General features: G+C 34.6%; 1 protein-coding gene across 3 annotated transcripts in view; it reads right to left on the bottom strand.

The window, feature by feature from the left end:
* IFT80 (intraflagellar transport 80) overlaps positions 1–18,097 on the bottom strand; it is a 126,097-nt gene that overhangs the window by 82,440 nt on the left and 25,560 nt on the right. For all 3 annotated transcript variants that reach the window (XM_064585774.1, XM_064585775.1, XM_064585776.1), the window contains 5 exons: positions 17,465–17,575; positions 15,906–15,974; positions 8,312–8,421; positions 2,570–2,659; positions 1,477–1,614 (listed from right to left, as the gene is read on the bottom strand). In XM_064585774.1, the coding sequence (XP_064441844.1) occupies positions 1,477–1,614; positions 2,570–2,659; positions 8,312–8,421; positions 15,906–15,974; positions 17,465–17,575 (518 nt within the window). The remainder of the gene's footprint in view (positions 1–1,476; positions 1,615–2,569; positions 2,660–8,311; positions 8,422–15,905; positions 15,975–17,464; positions 17,576–18,097) is intronic.

Raw genomic sequence — 18,097 nt, 5'->3', positions numbered from 1 at the left:
AATAAATCTCCTGTATAGCATTTATCACATTGTACTATGAGTCTTATAGCCTGATTCTCTACTAGATTGTCAACAACTTGAATGAAAATCTTTACATCTCTCTATCCCCAGTTTCTAAAATACTCTGATGAGCAGTATACATGTGATGTCTATTGAATAAAAGAAAATATAAATAAATGTTAATCTCAAGTCCTTAAAAAATTATTACAGTGTCCAGTCTATTCAGTCAAATAAGGTAAAAGAAAAATCCTTTTAGAAAGTTTACTTTTCCAGAATAGTTAACATTCTGATAATAGGCTTGGTGTTTAATAAAGTAAATCTTTAATTCAGTTATTCAGATCAATTCAATACCCCACATTTTTAAATTTTAAATATTTTCATCAAAATGGCAATTTAAAGATTTATCTATTTTATTTTTTTTCAAAGATTTTATTTATTTATTTGAGGAGAGCTAGAGAGAGAGAGAGCATGAGCAGGGGGGGTGGTGGTTAGACAGAGAGGGAGACGCAGACTCCCCACTGAGCAGGGAGCCCGATGTGGGACTCAATCCCAGGACCCTGGGATCATGACCTGAACCAAAGGCAGGTGTTTAACTGACTGAGCCACCCAGGCACCCTTATCTATTTATCTTAAAGAGAGAGAGAGAGCACACGCAAGTGAGGAGAGAGGGAGAGAGAGAATCCTCTCAAATAACCAGAAAACTTATAAACCAGATCATTTATGAAGCTTTAATAATTCTAAATTTCTTTGCATTCAAGGAAAAAAAGCCACAGAACAATTATGTGATTTCCTCTTAGTTAGGAATAGTACAGAATAACCCCACTCATCACTCAGCTGCTTCTGGAACACTCTGATGAAGTAACTCATTATTCAAGTACAATGGATGAATGCTGCTGAGCTTGGCTGTTTGTCTAGGTTCTAAACAGAATTTGTACAAAGAAGGGTATACTCTCTTGTGAGGAAAAAGTCCCCCATGTATTCAAACATGAATTCTTGACAAAAACCCAACTCCTTTGGTTTTAAAATGATCATTTTTCAAATTTACTATTAATTCCATGCCAAAAACATACAACTAAAATTTCTATATGAAACATATTGACAGTGAAAAAAAAGTTTAAAAACTGAACTCTCCGTATTGGCTGGGTATAAATTTTAATACTTTAACTACTTCACCATCTTCTACAATCATGCTTAAAATCAGTATTTCCAGAAAGACAAACAATAGAGAATGTACCCATTCTTCAGATTCAACTTAAAGCGTTTATATGGTCCCATAAATCTGGAATTGATTGAACCAATATATTCAGAAGACAAATCAGAAAAATGCAGTCAAATGCATTCACTGAAAATATTTTTTGAAGATTGAGAACCAGTGCTCGCTTCGGCAGCACATATACTAAAGATTGAGAACCAGGTGTGTTGTGCATAACCACATTCATGACAGCACATCTGTGATTGTTCACCATTATGACTTACCCCAGTTTTATCACACAAGCGTAAAGTATGGAACGATCCAACAGCAAATAACTCTCCATCTGGAGCCCAGGCAACTGAGGTAATAGGATGCTCATGAGGTTGTGAATTGTACAAAAGGCGGCCATAACTATCCCATACCTAAAAAAGCAAATTTTAAAAAATCTTTTATAACAGTCACCACATTATTACAAAGAAGTTTGTCCTAATGGTAAGGTATCGATTAAAGATTTAGAAATCATCACTTTATTACAGTAGTAATTAAATGTCTTTACTATCACACAAGGCGGAAAAGCTATATTCTTTAAATCCTAAATATCTCAAAAAATTTTATAACGTGATAATTTTCCAATTTCACTAAATCCTTGGTTAATCATATAGCCTACACATTTTGAATCCTTTTAAATTTAACAATAAATTTTGAAATGTTCAGTTTTTTGCTTAAATTTTTTTGCTCAGTAAGTGCTCTATCAACTTTCCCTAAAAGTATTTATTTCAACTAAATTTCCTCTAACTCCAGTTACACTGAATCTTATTTTCAGTATAAATTATTTTGGTCTGAAGCTGAACAATGTTTAATAAACCAGTAAGATTGATTTTTAAAACTTCACTTGAGTTGATTTAAATAACCAGTAAAACTAGGAGTTTTATTTATGTTGCTACTCATTAAATCAAATTCTATACGTCAGTGAGATAGGTCAATGAGAAAGTCAACACTTTAAAATACCACTTAAGGGACACCTGGGTGGCTCAGTCGTTAAGCATCTGCCTTCTCAGGTCATGATCCCAGGGTCCTGAGATCAAGCCCCGCATCGGGCTCCCTGCTCGGCAGGAGGCCTGCTTCTCTCTCTCCCACTCCCCCTGCTTGTGTTACCTCTCTCACTGTCTCTCTCTCTGTCAAATAAATAAATAAAATCTTTAAAAAAAATAAAACAAAATAAAATACCACTTAAAATTATAAAATAACAATTTGCTAAATTATTAGAGCTAAAAGACATAGCTAAAGTAAAGTACTAAAAGAATATTCTTATTTGCTAAACACTTTTCACCTAAATTTAATTCTTTCAACCAGGTGATAAATTCAAAAATCACATACCTTATATTTACAGTCCTCACCAGCAGACAAAATCAGATCATTGACAGAGTTCCAATCTACTTTTAGAATAATGCCATCATGAGCTTTCCACTATGAGAAAAAGTAAGATATTAATTATAATTTCAAGAGCACTAAAAAGTTTTTATTTTTATTTATTTATTTATTTATTTATTTATTTAAGAAAAGACATTTTGCCTCTCTAATGATTCTCTTGTTCTGTCTTTGGAGATTCCTGTCTTCCTTTGATAGTTGTTATGCATAACCTCATTTGCTTGTTTCATTTCTGATTTAAAGTAATGAAAACACTTAGCATTATGACATCCGCTATATAGCTTACCTCCTTATAAATCTCAATTGCCTGGATTCCAGATGGAAAATCTCTTGGTATTGAACTATTCCAAGCTTGACGTGTGTGTGTGATAACACTGGACTGAATCCAAATCTTGCTCTCTTTTATACAGTTGATTCAATTAAAGATAATGCCTTCATTCTTATTTACTAATTCTTCTTTTTTTAAAACTTTGATTATATGACCATCTTCTTTAGTACTCTATTCATTCTCTTCTGCATATTTTCCTAAGCCTCATTCTCTTTACCTTCATGTCTCTAGTCACTGAACTACATAAGAAACCTCTGCATATAACCTCTGTTACCATATAACAGAAGGATGTTTTCCACAGATATGTACATATTCTATACATATATATAGAATGCATACATATATGTCACCCAGAAATTGATAATCTAGAAAGTAAGCATGGATCCCTTCTTGCTCTTAGATACAATCAATTCATGTGCCCATTTATCACATGAGTTTTACCATGTTTAGGGAGAATAATATAACTGAAAAAATTAATTTTCCTTGAAGACCATAGGTACATTTTAATGTCTGAGCCAATTAACTTCAGATCAAAGAGTAACTGATGTTAAGGGCTCTCTCTCTATAGACCATTCCCAACTATTGTTCCTTCTTTTTTTTCTTTCAAGATTTTATTTAAATTCAATTTAGTTAACAGATAGTGTAGTATTAGTTTCAGGGCAGAATTTAGTGATTCATCAGTTGCATATAACACCCAGCACTCATTACATCAAGCGCCCTCCTTAATAACCATCACCCAATTACCCATCTTCCCACCCACCTCCCCTCCAGCAACCCTCAATTTGTTCCCTATAGTTAAGAGTCTCTTATGGTTTACCTCCTTCTCTTTTTTTATCTTATTTTTCCTTCCCTTTTCCTATGTTCATCTATTTTGTTTCTTAAATTCCACATATGAATGAAATCATATGGTATTTGTCTTTCTCTGACTGACTTATTTCACTTAGCATAATACCCTCTAGTTCCATCCATGTCATTGCAAATGGCAAGATTTCACTCTTTTCAATGGTAATATTCCACTGTGTATATACATACATCTTCTTTACCCATTCATCAGTCGGCAGACATTTGGGGTCTTTCCGTATTTTGGCTATTGTGGACATTGTTGCTATAAACATTGGGGTGCATGTGCCCCTTTGAATCACTATGTTTGTATCCTTTGGATAAATACCCAGTAGTGCAATTGCTGGGACATAGGGTGGTTGTATTTTTAACTTTTTTAGGAACCTCCATACTGTTTTCCAGAGTGGCTGCATCAGCTTGCATTCCCACCAAGTGTAAGAGGCTTCCCCTTTCTCCACATCTTCACCAACATCTGTTGTTTACTGAGTTGTTCATTTTAGCCATTCTGACCAGTGTGAGGTGGTATCTCATTGTGGTTTTGAACTGTATTTCCCTGATGCCGAGTGATGTTGAGCATCTTTTCATGTGTCTGTTGGCCATTTGGATGTCTTTTTTGCAGAAATGTCTGTTCATGTCTTCTGCCCATTTCTTGATTGGATTATTTGTTCTTTGAGTGTTGAGTTTGAGAAGTTCTTTATAGATTTTGGATACTAGCCCTTTATCTGATATGTCATTTGCAAATATCTTCTCCCATTCTGTCCGTTGTCTTTTGGTTTTGTTGACTGTTTCCTTTGCTATGCAAAAGCTTTTTAACTTTTTTTTTCAAGATTTTATTTATTTATTTGACAGAGAGAGACACAGAGAGAGAGGGAACACAAGCAGGGGGAGTGGGAGAGGGAGAAGCAGGCTTCTGGCAGAGCAGGGAGCCGGATGCGGGGCTCAATCCCAGGGCCCCGGGACCATGACCCCAGCCGAAGGCAGACGCCTAATGACTGAGCCACCCAGGCACCCCAAAAGCTTTTTATCTTGACGAAGTCCCAATAGTTCATTTTGCTTTTGTTTCCCTTGCCTCCAGGAACATGTCTAGTAAGAAGTTGCTGTGGCCGAAGTCAAAGAGGTTGCTGCCCATGTTCTCCTCTAGGATTTTGATGGATTCCTGTCTCACATTGAGGTCTCTCATCCATTTTTAATTTATCTTTGTGTATGATGTAAGAAAGTGGTCCAGTTTCATTCTTCTGCATGTTGTTGTCCAATTTTCCCAACACCATTTGTTGAAGAGACTGCCTTTTTTCCATTGGATATTCTTTCCTGCTTTGTTGAAGATTAATTGACTATAGAGTTGAGGGTCCATTTCTGGGTTCTCTATTCTGTTCCATTGATCTATGTGTCTGTTTTGGGGCTAGTACCATACTGTCTTGATGATGACAGCTTTGTAATAGAGCTTGAAGTCTGGGATTGTGATGCCTCCAGCTTTGGTTTTCTTTTTCAACATTTTGGCTTTTCAAGGTCTTTTGTGGTTCCCTACAAATTTTAGAATTGTTTGTTCTAGCTCTGTGAAAAATGCTGGTGTTATTCTGACAGAGATTGCAATGAATGTGTAGATTACTTCGGGTAGTATAGACATTTTAACAATATTTGTTTTTCCAATCCATGAGCATGGAATGTTTCTCTATTTCTTATGTCTTCCTCAATTTCTTTCATAAGTGTTCTATAGTTTTCAGAGTACAGATCTTTTATCTCTTTGGTTAGGTTTATTCCTAGGTATTTTATGGTTTTTGGTGCAATTGTAAATGGGATTGACTCCTTGATTTCTCTTTCTGCTGCTTCATTATTGGTGTATAGAAATGCAACAAACTTCTGTGCATTGATTTTATATCCTGCGACTTTGCTGAATTCTTGTATCAGTTCTAGCAATTTTTTGGTGGAGTCTTTCAGGTTTTCTACGTAGAGTGTCATGTCATCTATAAAGAGTGAAAGTTTGACTTCTTCCTTGCTGATTTGGATGCCTTTTATTTCTTTTTATTGTCTGTTTGCTGAGGCAAGGACTTCCAGTACTATGTTGAACAACAGTCCATCCTATTGTTCTTAATGTACACAGTAAAATATTAAATTAGGGTCAAATAAGCTCTAAGAATAAGCAGTAATTCAGAGCTTGTTTTATTCAAGATATATAAAAATATGTACTCTCAGAAACAAATGTTTTGATAATATCCTTTAAAAGCATTAATTCACACAATTTACTGCCAAATTAATACGAATGTCCTGAAATAAACTGCAAGGATAAAAATAATTCATAGACACAGATATGGGTATATATAGGTACACATACACAGAGATTCTCAAGAACCTCATTTCAAAGCTACAAAAATAAATTTTTGCATATTCAAAAGTTAAGAACAAAATATGATTTAAACTTTCTGTATACTATGATTTAGGATTATCAGTTTATATATTACACATATTTGTATACTACACATAAGGCATAGACAGTTTTCAATTATTTCTCAATTAACCGGGCATTTTGTGAAATTCCTTTGACAACAAGCTCCTTGAGGGCAGGAACTATGTTCTGTTTCACTCTGAGTTACCTCACACATGGCATAGTATCTGGTATATAGTATGTATGCACTACATTTTCACTGAATGAATAAATAAACAGAAGTCTCCTCACTATAAAACCAAGTTCTGGGTCTCTAGAAGAGTCCCTAGAGCTCTTAAGGGAAATCAGGTGTATACTTTTAAACTGTATTCTACAAGCAAGAATTAAGTGTTTCTTTTTGTGGACAATCTAAATTTGAATATATGTTTATGCCCAAGGAAAACTGCTGCAGCTTTAGTTTACGAAGAAAAAAAAAAGAAAATTTGCATTAAGTTACTAATTATACTTTAACTCCTCTTCCACTCTAGCTGAATTTTGGCAATGGATACTTTTCTTTCCCTCCACTATGTGCTGGCCCAAAGATTCTACTAAACCACTAAACTATAATTTACCAATGGTAATATATAGTATCTTTCTGACTTTCATTTATATAAGCCTAATTACAGGTATCTCAATAAATCATGTAACTATAAACCAAAAGATTCATCTTGCCTGTTTTTGCTGTATAATTTTAAAGCAGATTTTTGTAGTTTAAGTAGTATGGAAGGACTTTGACTAAAGGCAGGCAGAACTAGTTCTCTTTTGCAGCTTCTTTCATTTGCCCAAATTCTTTACCTTAGCTGCCTAAGAGCAAGCAAGGACTTGTATCTTCTATTTCTTTTTTGTACCATGGTTCTTAGCAGAGTGTTCTGCATGCAGTAAAAATGTAAATGCATGTTGACTTTATGAAATATATATAGCATAATCTACATAGAAGTTAAAATTATGGAAACTCAATGTCATTTCTATTTCCTTACTCCCCAAAATCTATACGTACTTAACTGTTAAATCTGATGCTCTTAAAACACGTTTATACCCATTGTAGCTGCTCAATCTCCAACACCAAATCCCTTACTTAGGACCCAGTCATTCTACATCTTTTTTCCAGCCTCCTTGGCTCTAATTTAATAAGGGCTGACTAAAAGGTAGAGATGACATAATAACTCACACAGTAACATCTATAGTAACAACTACTCTATATTGAGTGCTTACAGTATGCATTCAATATGCTTATTGTATAGTCTGTCTTATGCACTTTGCAATTTAACTCATTTAATCCTTACAACAATCCTATAAGTAGGTATTAGCATCACAACTAAGATGAGAAAGCTGAGAATCAGATATTTTTTAACTTGCCTACAGTTACATTTAGGTAAATAAGTGAACATCTGAAACCAGGTGACTAAGTATGAAGCCTGTATTTTTATTATCCACACTATACTGTGTCATTATCAAAATATGAAGAAAATGACTCTGCCTTTTAACACTGAAATCAAACATCAAAATCCTGAATATAGGCTTAAAGGTTTTCCATTAATTTGTCCTACTCTGACCTGTCTTAACTGTCACCCTTGTTTTGCTTCTATATATTTGGTAAAATTATATACACCTAACTTGTTCTAAACATTACACTGACGACCCCTCCACTCTAAAAATACTAAAAGAATGCTAAGGTTTTAGAGAACGCTTAAGTGTATTGAATAAATGATGTTGAAGAGGAGGATGCTAGTTATAATGATAAGAAACACAGTCTAAACAAGCTTTTAAAGTTTTATGATTTTGTCCTGTTTTGTCTCAAATCTATACATCTGAGGCTGACTCTGCTAAATTTAAAGATGCCTATCATGCCAAATCATGTGACAATTTAGTAACTCAAAACACATTTATGATTTACTGATATAATGTAAGTTGGAATAAGGAGGAAGTGAACCTTGTTAGAAATATAACCAGATATCCCCTATTCTGTAATACAGGCTAATAAAAACACACACTTAAAAGCCTCAGACAAAAAGACCACCCAGAAGAAAGAGACTCCTAAGAAAGTGACCTCTCGCTTAGCAGTCCAACAGATCCTGATAACAATTTGCATATGCCTGAGAAGTACCTGTAAAACTTTAGCATTTGGTTGAAGAGGTTTAATGATCAGCTGCTTGCCTGCTGTGTAAAGAACCTTTTCTGAATCAGGGCCCCACGCTACTGAATATACTGGTGTTCCTGTAAAAAGGAAAAGAAAAGAAAAGAAAAAAAAAACCAAGAGATTTTCATTATTATGCCTTATAATAAGAGAGATAGTTAAGAGGACCAAAAAAGCAATGTGGAATGTCATTTCATTTCCTTCTTATTCAATGGCCCTTTCAAATTGGAGCATAGCCTGATACCGAAACACAGACTGAATTAATACTGACCATTGAAAATCTACTGTAAGCAACTGAAACACTGTTTTTAACTAATTTTGATCTTGCTTAGAAAATATGATGGGAGCTTTTAGGAATTCAATATAGTTCGCTATTGAAATATAGCATACATATAAATATATATCTAATATACATATAGCATATATAAAATAAATATACCTCATTATTTTAAGATATAAAGTATCAGAAAAGTCATGATTTATCATTTCCCACCAACAGCAATCAGTGCTAAACTGACTCAATACATAAGTTGACTTAAATTTTCCATACAAAAATATACATGGTATATTTACCTTATTGATTAATTCCCATTCCTGAGGCTACTACAGGAAATATACCTACCACTCATCTGCTGCTTAAGCAGTTCTCTAATGGACAGAAATCACCCTACCCCAAAATGATCTATCCCTCCTATCTATGAATTTATAAATGGCAAATTAAATATCAGATTAGGGAAAGTTCTGCTATCTATCAAGTGTGGCTTTGGCCTGAAAGCTAGGCTACGAAGGGTTCAGATATCCCATAACCAGGATGAAGGTGACTTAACACTTTCAGGGGAAAAGTACATTTGACTTATGTACCATTCTATAAACTACTTTAAATTTCACACTGTTTTCAATTTCTTAGGATAGGAATGTATTTTTTAACTCAATGACTTTCTACATTATTTAATATCTTCTGGAAGGCTGTACTTTATTTGAACCTAGTTTTTAAAAAATGAATATTATACCTATTGAAAGCATTAAATAATCTGTATTCCACTGTCTGACCCAGTTACCATCCATTAGGAAAGTGAATCAAGGTTATACAATTAATCTATGAAATATCAACCCATTTGTATTTCTAAAACTGCTTTCAAAAATTGTCTAGAACTCCTAAGTCAGACTACTGTAGCAGTTGACTTTCTGTGAATGAATAAGACATTCTTAGTAAAATGAAATCTGAATCTGAGGATTTATGGGTAATCAATAAGATTTCATTGTTCATTTAAATGGGAAACCCAACTGGTGCTAATCAACAGGGAGTAATCAGTAATCAACAGGGAGTAAATTTCAAGAAGATAAAGGCTTGTGTTCGAGTGGCACCCTACTTCTTTCATGCCATTTTCTTCCCAATCAGAATATAATTCAGTTGTGAGCAAATCTCAGCTGTTTAAGGGATTTAAAATTCTAGCTTACAACAGACCTAGTACAAAAAACCCCTGAAGCATGCATGATTTAGGTTAGATATCATATTGGGTCTAAATATGCTATTCAATGACATCTAGGATTGTTCTGTATCAGAGGAACTCACAAATGGCCAACCTCATTCAGAAGGCACTTCTTCTGTTCTTGGTAAGTACATTATCTTGGAATATTCTCTGGAAGTAGCCAGGAGCTGACCTGGATTTCACAAGTAAATTGCCAAACAGGATACAACTCTAATAAACTCCCCAGAAAATGTAAATCAAAATTTCAGATATTTCAAATGTGGTTCTTGATGAGTACAGGAAGGGAATAGAGGCTGAATGCTTTTTTGATAGGGTGGTGGAGTTATAGGTATCTTCTTTATTTCCATTATTATAAGTTGTAATTATTGTAAAAAAAGTAAATTAATATATTTTAATTAAAGACTATCAAATCATCATGAATACAATGAGTAAAATTACACTTTCCTGGGGTGTACATTAAAGGATGACAAACATCTACCCCCAAGGAAATAATTCAGTAAATACAACTCCCATTGAGTTATACAGGATGTGACTCTAGCCCTTTAGTTGTGGTAAAAGGCACAGTTGGGGTATAGGATGAGGAGTTAGGGACGCTTTTGTCCTCTTTAACATTGAATTTGTGGCCTCATTAAGTCAGCTGTGCACCATTTCCTTGCTTATAAACCTTATAAATCTTCAGAATACTTATCTTCCCTGTTGGGACTTGGGAGTTTATTCATTTCTTGATTATAAAATATTTTTAAACCATAATAATGTTAAAAAAACAGATATAAGAACTTATAGTATAAAACAAAATAGGATTATAGAGGAAAAGTTAAGTAATTCCTTTGCTATAACATGTGGCTTTTAACTATGGGGTTATGAGAGATAAGATAAATAGCTAAGTCTCATTAGTTCAATCTTCCTAACCACTAATATTTAAAATGGATATAACATCAAGAACTAAGAGAAGTTTTCATTATATTCATCTCTTATATTTATAATAAAATGTTAAGTGTAAAACTACTATATATATGAATGTTTTCTTTTCCAAAAGGAGATATACTACACAACTTCCAATTTGAGTAGTTCTGATGAACATCATTACTGAAGTGGAAAAATTAGCTTCATAAAGAAAATAATGATTTTTATTATGATGAAATCCATCCCACTTGCATTTCAAACAAACCTGTAATATTTAAAATATTTTTTTTAAAACATGCTTATTAAAGCATTGAATTACTCTCAGTGCTACACTTCACTTTGCAAACTCAGTATGAAAATAACAACTATAGCCTTCAGGTTAAACAAGTTTTCAACAAAAAGTTTAGCAAATTATGTGATGTTATTAATTCTAACACTAACCCAAAAAAATGGACAAAAAATAAAAGTAGTTTCATAATAATTAAATAATTTCTTGCCTTTTATATTGGGAATTTTTATTTATGTTCCATTTCAGTTAAGACATTCAAAAATATCTTGTTTTTCTGACTTTGTACACTAAGATCATGTGACCTTTTTGACATTTTTTAAGAAACCACATGCACCTGGGGTTGTGTTAAATGTCAGACCCTTATCTCTCTGTAAAACAAATTATCTAAATTCTTTCAACCTGTTGAAGGCATTTTAAACCACAGAAGAGGAGACAAAAATGTATTTCGATTGTTTTAAGGAAGTACATGGTCAAATATACCATGTTTTTCACACTCATACTAAAAAGTAGCCCCTAAAAATGTTTTTGCATGTTTTAAGAATGCTTTTGAAACAAACTCTTCACTATTACAATGAGGTATTAGCTATCTTTGCCTTGAATGCAATATAAGTCTACATTGGGTGAATATAAGTAAAGTACTTAGAGCAGAGTCTGATACTATACAATCACTATCTATTACCTACTACTACTAGAAATTACTTTGTAATGCAATAAGCAACCAGTTGTTTATTGTGTTGTTCATGATAGGAGGAACTCAATTTTTTTTGGTTGACAAATCATCAAGAATTAAAAAACCAAGAATTATTTCCCTTTTATTCTATTTGTAGGGACATATATTAACAGTAAGCAATCAAGTGGGATTTATTCCACAAAAAAGCAACTCTGATTGTATCTGTCACTCGGTTAGTAAAGAGAAAAAGCTTAAATGAATGCATTTGTATCATTAGTTTCTATTCTCAGACACTTTTCCCTTGGGGATCGCAACTTACCCTATAGCTTCACCTTTCACCTTTCTATAACTGACTCTCACATTAATATTTCAGCCTTTACCTCTGAACCCTAACACAATATTTCCACTTGCACCAAAGACTTCAAACTCTACACATTCAAAACTATCATCCCTCTACACATATCCCCTCGTTTATTCTTCTCTCTGAATTCTTTACCTCTTACAGGATATTCATTCCTGTCAGCCACTAAGAACTATTCACTTTTTTTCAGCTATCATCACTGTCTCTGTCCAAATCTCAATACACACTAGCATAGAACATTCCAATAACCTCCTTACTGGTCACCCCCATTTTTTTCATTTTATTTTTTTGTTACTATTTTTAATTTTTTGAGTGTATCTGACACTCAATATTACATTAGTTTCAGGTGTACAACACAGTAATTCCATTTCTCTATACACTATGCTATGTTCACCACAAGTGTAGCTGCCATCTGTCATTGTACAACACTATTAAAATATCATTACCTATATTCCCTGTGCTGTGCCTTGTATTCCCGTGACTCATTCATTCCATAACTGGAAGCCTATATTTCCCACTCCCCTTCAACCATTTTGCCCATCCCCGTATCCCCTTTCCTTTAGCAACCATCAGTTTATTCTGTATATTTATAGGTCAGATTCTGCTTTTTGCTTATTCTTTTGTTTTGTTTTTAGATTCCACATATGAGTGAAATCATATGGTATTTGTCCTTCTCTGACTTACCTCACTTAACATAATACCCTCTGGGTCCATCCATGTTGTCTCAAGTGAAATGACCTCATCCATTTTTTATGGCTGCATAATATTCCATTGTACATTTTTACCACATTTTCTTTACCCATTCATCTATTGACGGACACTTAGGTTCCTTCTATATCTTGACTATTGTAAACAATGCTGCAGTAAACAGGGATGCATATACCTTTCTGAATTAGTGTTTTCATTTTCTTTGGGTAAATACCCAGTAGTAGAATTACTGGATCATATGGTATTTCTGTTTTTAAGAGGAACCTCCATACTATTTTCCACAGTGGCTGTACTAACTTACATTCCACCATCAGTGCATGAGGATTCCTTGTTCCCCACATCTTCACACCACAACTTGTTGTTTTTTTCTTTTTTCTTTTAGCCATTCTGATAGGCGGTTTTGAATTGCATTTCCCTGATGGTCAGTGATGTTGAGATCTTTTCATGTGTCTGTTGCTGGCCACCCCATTTAATCTATTTCTTTTAATTTATCCTACATATTACTGCTAAGTTTATGTTCCTAAGAAATAGTCTTTATCTCTTATTCTTCTGCTTATTTTTTTAAGGTTTGGTATGCTCATAGAATAAAATCAAAACCTCTTCATTTAGCATCCAACACTATCAATGTCTTGGTCCCTCTGGATATACAGCCTCATACAGCCTACCCTCTGGCCCAAGGGGTCTGCTCCCATTCACCTGATTTCCATGCCTTACGCTGTTTGCCCCTATGCCTTTGATCACCTAACTTCCTCCACAGCTCCACTCCATTGCCAACAAGCCCATTTCCTTCCCTAATTTCTTTATCCTTCAAAGCTCAATCTAAAGATATTCCAAGGGCATCTGGGTGGCTCAGTCAGTTGAGCGTCCAACCCCTGGTTTCGGCTCAGGTCATGATCTCAGGGTTGTGAGATCAAGCCCCACATCAGGCTCTGTGCTGGGCGTGAACTTTGCTAAAATTCATTCTCTCCTTCTCCCTCTGCCCTTCCCTGAAACCCCCCCTAACAGAAAAAAAAAAAATTCCGATATTTGCCAGGAAGCCTTTCTGATACTTTCTTTCCCCCCAAAGTGATAATCTCTGCTTTCCTGTCCTCTCACAGCATCTTATAATAACAAAAACATCCTGCCTGTGCTACAGTTATTTACATTTCCAGTTCACCTCCTTTACTAAATTCATTATAGACAGGTTCCATTTTTGTCATTCCATTCTTCCATTTGAATATAATGTGGGGGAAATGTCCTCAAAGGTTTGCAGTATTACTCTATTCCAATTTTAGCCTATAATTAAAATATACAACATAACACAATTTAGCCTATAATTAAAATACACAATGCTTAATTATAATTATCCCTGGTCCATATATTATGTTCCTCTAATAAGGATAAATAACTCCTCAAAGGTCCCAGTAAGAATTGTTTTTAAACTAAATCAAATTTTTCAAAATAAAACCAACTGGGATTAATGCTTCTTCTGTATTAGAGGAGGTGATGACCATGACTTTTTCTATCTATATATCCATCTCCAATCATTAAGAAATGAATTAAGGGAGTGCTTCAAATATTAACCTCAGGAGATAACCACTACCAGGTATTTATGGTTACCCTTTGTTAAAATTTGGTTAATGGGTAGCTAAAGAAATGTAACTATTTTAACACTATCCTAAGAGTAAACGTGACTTAAAAATGAAATCTGGGGGCTCCTGGGTGGCTCAGTCGTTAAGCATCTGCCTTCAGCTCAGGTCATGATCCCGGGGTCCTGGAATCGAGCCCCGCATCGGGCTCCCTGCTCAGTGAGGAGTTTCCTTCTCCCTCTGCCCCTCACCCCACTTGTGCTCTCTCTCTCTCACTAGCTCTCTCTCTCTCTCTCAAACAAATAAATAAAATCTTGAAAAAAAAGAATTCAGGTAAAATAATACTAAGGGATTATTTCTCTTGTTAGCCCTTAAAAATTACATAAATCGGGGCGCCTGGGTGGCTCAGTCGTTAAGTGTCTGCCTTCAGCTCAGGTCATGATCCCAGGGTCCTGGGATCGAGCTCCACATCAGGCTCCTCGCTCTGCGGGGAGTCTGCTTCTCCCTCTCCCTCTGCCTGCCGTTTCCCCTACTTGTGTGCTCTCTCTCTCTCTGTCAAATAAATAAATAAAATATTAAAAAAAAAATTTTAAATGAAATCTGGACATTTGGAAGTCAGTTACCAGAGATGCTTCACAATATAACTTTATTATATATTTCTCAAGAATAGTCTGCTACCTGTCTTTGAAGATCAGCTGATACATGTTCAGTTCAACATGAAAACTGTTTTACTATTTCTAGGTAAAATCTAATTAGGAAAATAAATCTGCTGTACACACACAGAAGAAAAAATCATATGTAATCTAAATCTTGACAGGAATGACCACTGAACTGACTTTATGGGCACTTCTTTCCAATTAACATGGAAAACTGAGATGCTACTCTAAGCAGCTGCAGCTTACCAAGTTTTGGACCATCAGGGTATCTGTTCCCCTACATTAGTATGGATATCAAATGTAAAATACAATTTAGAAAGGATGATAATATTATGAGGTTATTAGGACTTTTAAAGTAAGGAGTTACTCCTAATGTTTCCATTACTATTATTTACTTAACTAGACACCCAATCCTATTCCAGATAGTATATGCTCGTAAGGATTCAGAATTATTTTTAAAAGAATCATCAGCCTTTAACTGCATTTATATAGACTCACTAAAAAAGAAAAAGCCCTTGAGTGTTTCTTATATTTCTTGGCTCAAATAATACAGTTACCATGGCCTATCAGGCAACATGGAAAGTAAGAATATAAATAGAAATAAGAGATTTCTGCCTCAGTTGGTTAAGCATCCAACTCTTGATTTCAGCTCAGGTCATGATCTCCAGGACGTGAGATCAAGTCCTGCACTGGGCTCCCCACTCCCAGTGGAGTCTGCTTGGGATTCTCTCCTTCGCCCTCTCCCCTCCCCCAACAACTCATGTGCGTTCTCTCTCTCTCTCTGTCAAATAAATAAATAAATAAAATCTTTAAAAAAATAAGAGATTTCAGGCTTTGAACCTTACCTAAATCAGTCTTAGGAACTATAATAGTTTTTAAAGGGAACTATTAAGGTATCTTAATTGACTAATAAACGTACCTTGCTGAGCTAAAGTTGATCTCAGCATCCCAGTCTTTGACCAGATTTTTATTTGTCCATCTTCTCCAACTATAAAGAGAAAAAATAATTGATATTTTTATCTATAGGAAATAAATTTAAACATTAAATTTGCATATAAAATCAGTATATCTATATTAACACATATCTAAAATTCAGACACAATTTACTCATTAAATGACAGTGCTTCATAACTGTAAAATTTAATTGCAATTACTTTGAAAAAATTCTATGAGTAGCCTAATTTCCATGCCAAAAATTTTTATTTTTTCCTTTAATCTTAGAAGACTTATGAGTATATTATTCAAATAATGCTTTCATTTTCACTGAAATCTCCATCCTAGAATTCTAAGACAAGTGCTTTCAGTGCAATAAGAAGAGTTGCAGGCAAACTCCAGTGAGTTGGGGACTGAATGGAGTGAAGTAGTAGACTTTTCTTTGAACAGCTTGCCTAAAAGAAGAAAGAAAGAAAGAATTCTCTAGAGAGAATCATTTGTTAAAGGCAGGATTTTTATTTCATTCTTCTCAATTTTCAAGATGGATGACATGTGAACACATTTATATGCTAAAAAAGAAACAAATGGAAAAGGACAAGTTGAAAAAATAGGCAGGAGAGGAAACAACTCACTGAAAAAAGTCCTAAAGAAAGCCCAGGGGATAGGTAGGTAGTTTGATTACATATCCATAAACTTGTTGTTACTCTTCCTTTTGATAGGTGGAGCATAATTTCTCTCTTCTTTGGGCTATCCTTAGTGACTTGCTTCTAATAGAATATGGTAGAAATGATGGAGTATGACTTCCAAGGGTGGGTCATAAAATATATTGTAGCTACCATCTTTCTCTGTCTTGGATCACTCCCTTATGAGGCCTGCTGTTATGTTGTTAGAACATTCAAGCAGCCCTATGAAGAAACCCATGTGGTGGGGAACTAAGGCCTCCTTCAAAGCTCAGTCTAAAAATATTCCAAGAGCATATGAGTGAGCCATCTTGGAAGGAGAACCTCCAGCCCCAATCAAGCCTTCACATGACTGCAGCCCTATCCAACATCTTGAGTCTGAGACAGAACCACCCAGCTAAATTAAATTATTCCCCTCCCACAGAAACTATGAGATAATACATGTTTATTATCTTAAGCCATTACCTTTTGGGGTAATTTGTTAGACAACATTAGATAACTAATACCATAGATGAAGATGAAAATGCTTATGAGAATAGGGCAAGAGATGGGAGAGTGATGGAATGGGGGCAAAGGTCAGTTAAATATTTTGAATTTTAAAATTTTAAAGAATTACAACTTTTATTTACCCCATAATTGACCATTTCAAAAGCCCTGACAGAACATTCTCTGTAAGTCATATATGAAAACTAATAATTAATATGACATTCTGAATTATAACATTATCTAGCAGCCTAGTTCAATGCTGTGCCAATTATTTGCTCTTGGACAATGAAAGACACTATTACTAAAGAAAATATTCTGATTCCGTGAAAATCTTTCTTTAAAAAATTCATTTAAAATGTCATTTTTGCAGACAACTTACCTGTAACTAATGCTGTTCCTTCATAATTCCATCTTCCTGCAAGAACTGCTCCACAGTGAGCTTCTACACTTTTTTCCACTCTTCCTAACTTAGAAATCAGATGAAATTTACCTAAAAGAAATTATACTTGAGAAATCTATTTGAATTTACTCAATCAATAAACATCTTTTGAACAGGTACCTACTACTAGACTAGTTAGCATAGTGGTAGGTACTGGAGACATAAGGACAAATAATATTCCTATTCAAATCATTGTTCCTACTCTCAAGAAAAAAACAAATCTATTGGAAAATAGGCACAAAAACAAAATTATAAAACCTTGAAACAAGTGGTGTAATAGAAGTATGTATATGATGCTATGATAGATCAGAGGGACAATAAAACTCCACTGGGATATGGTCAAAGGGGGCCAAGAGAAATGTCAAGAAAGCCTTCTAATTAAGCAGAGTTTTGTGGTCTTGCTTTATTTTTTTCTTTTTGCAGGCTATAGAAAAGCTGGAAAAGGTATAAAGGACAGGAACCAGGACAGTTAAATGGTGTTAAAACATAAACTGAGGCAGGGGCACCAGTGTGGCTCAGTCTGTTAAGTATCCAACTCTTGATTTCAGCTCAGGTCATGATCTCAGGATTGTA

This window comes from Mirounga angustirostris, unplaced genomic scaffold (assembly GCF_029215605.1).
Source record: "Mirounga angustirostris isolate CCGP_5_RB_7025 unplaced genomic scaffold, mMirAng1.0.hap1 SCAF_1, whole genome shotgun sequence".
Classification (NCBI taxonomy): Eukaryota; Metazoa; Chordata; class Mammalia; order Carnivora; family Phocidae; genus Mirounga; species Mirounga angustirostris.
This window is presented reverse-complemented; position numbering and strand designations above follow the sequence as displayed.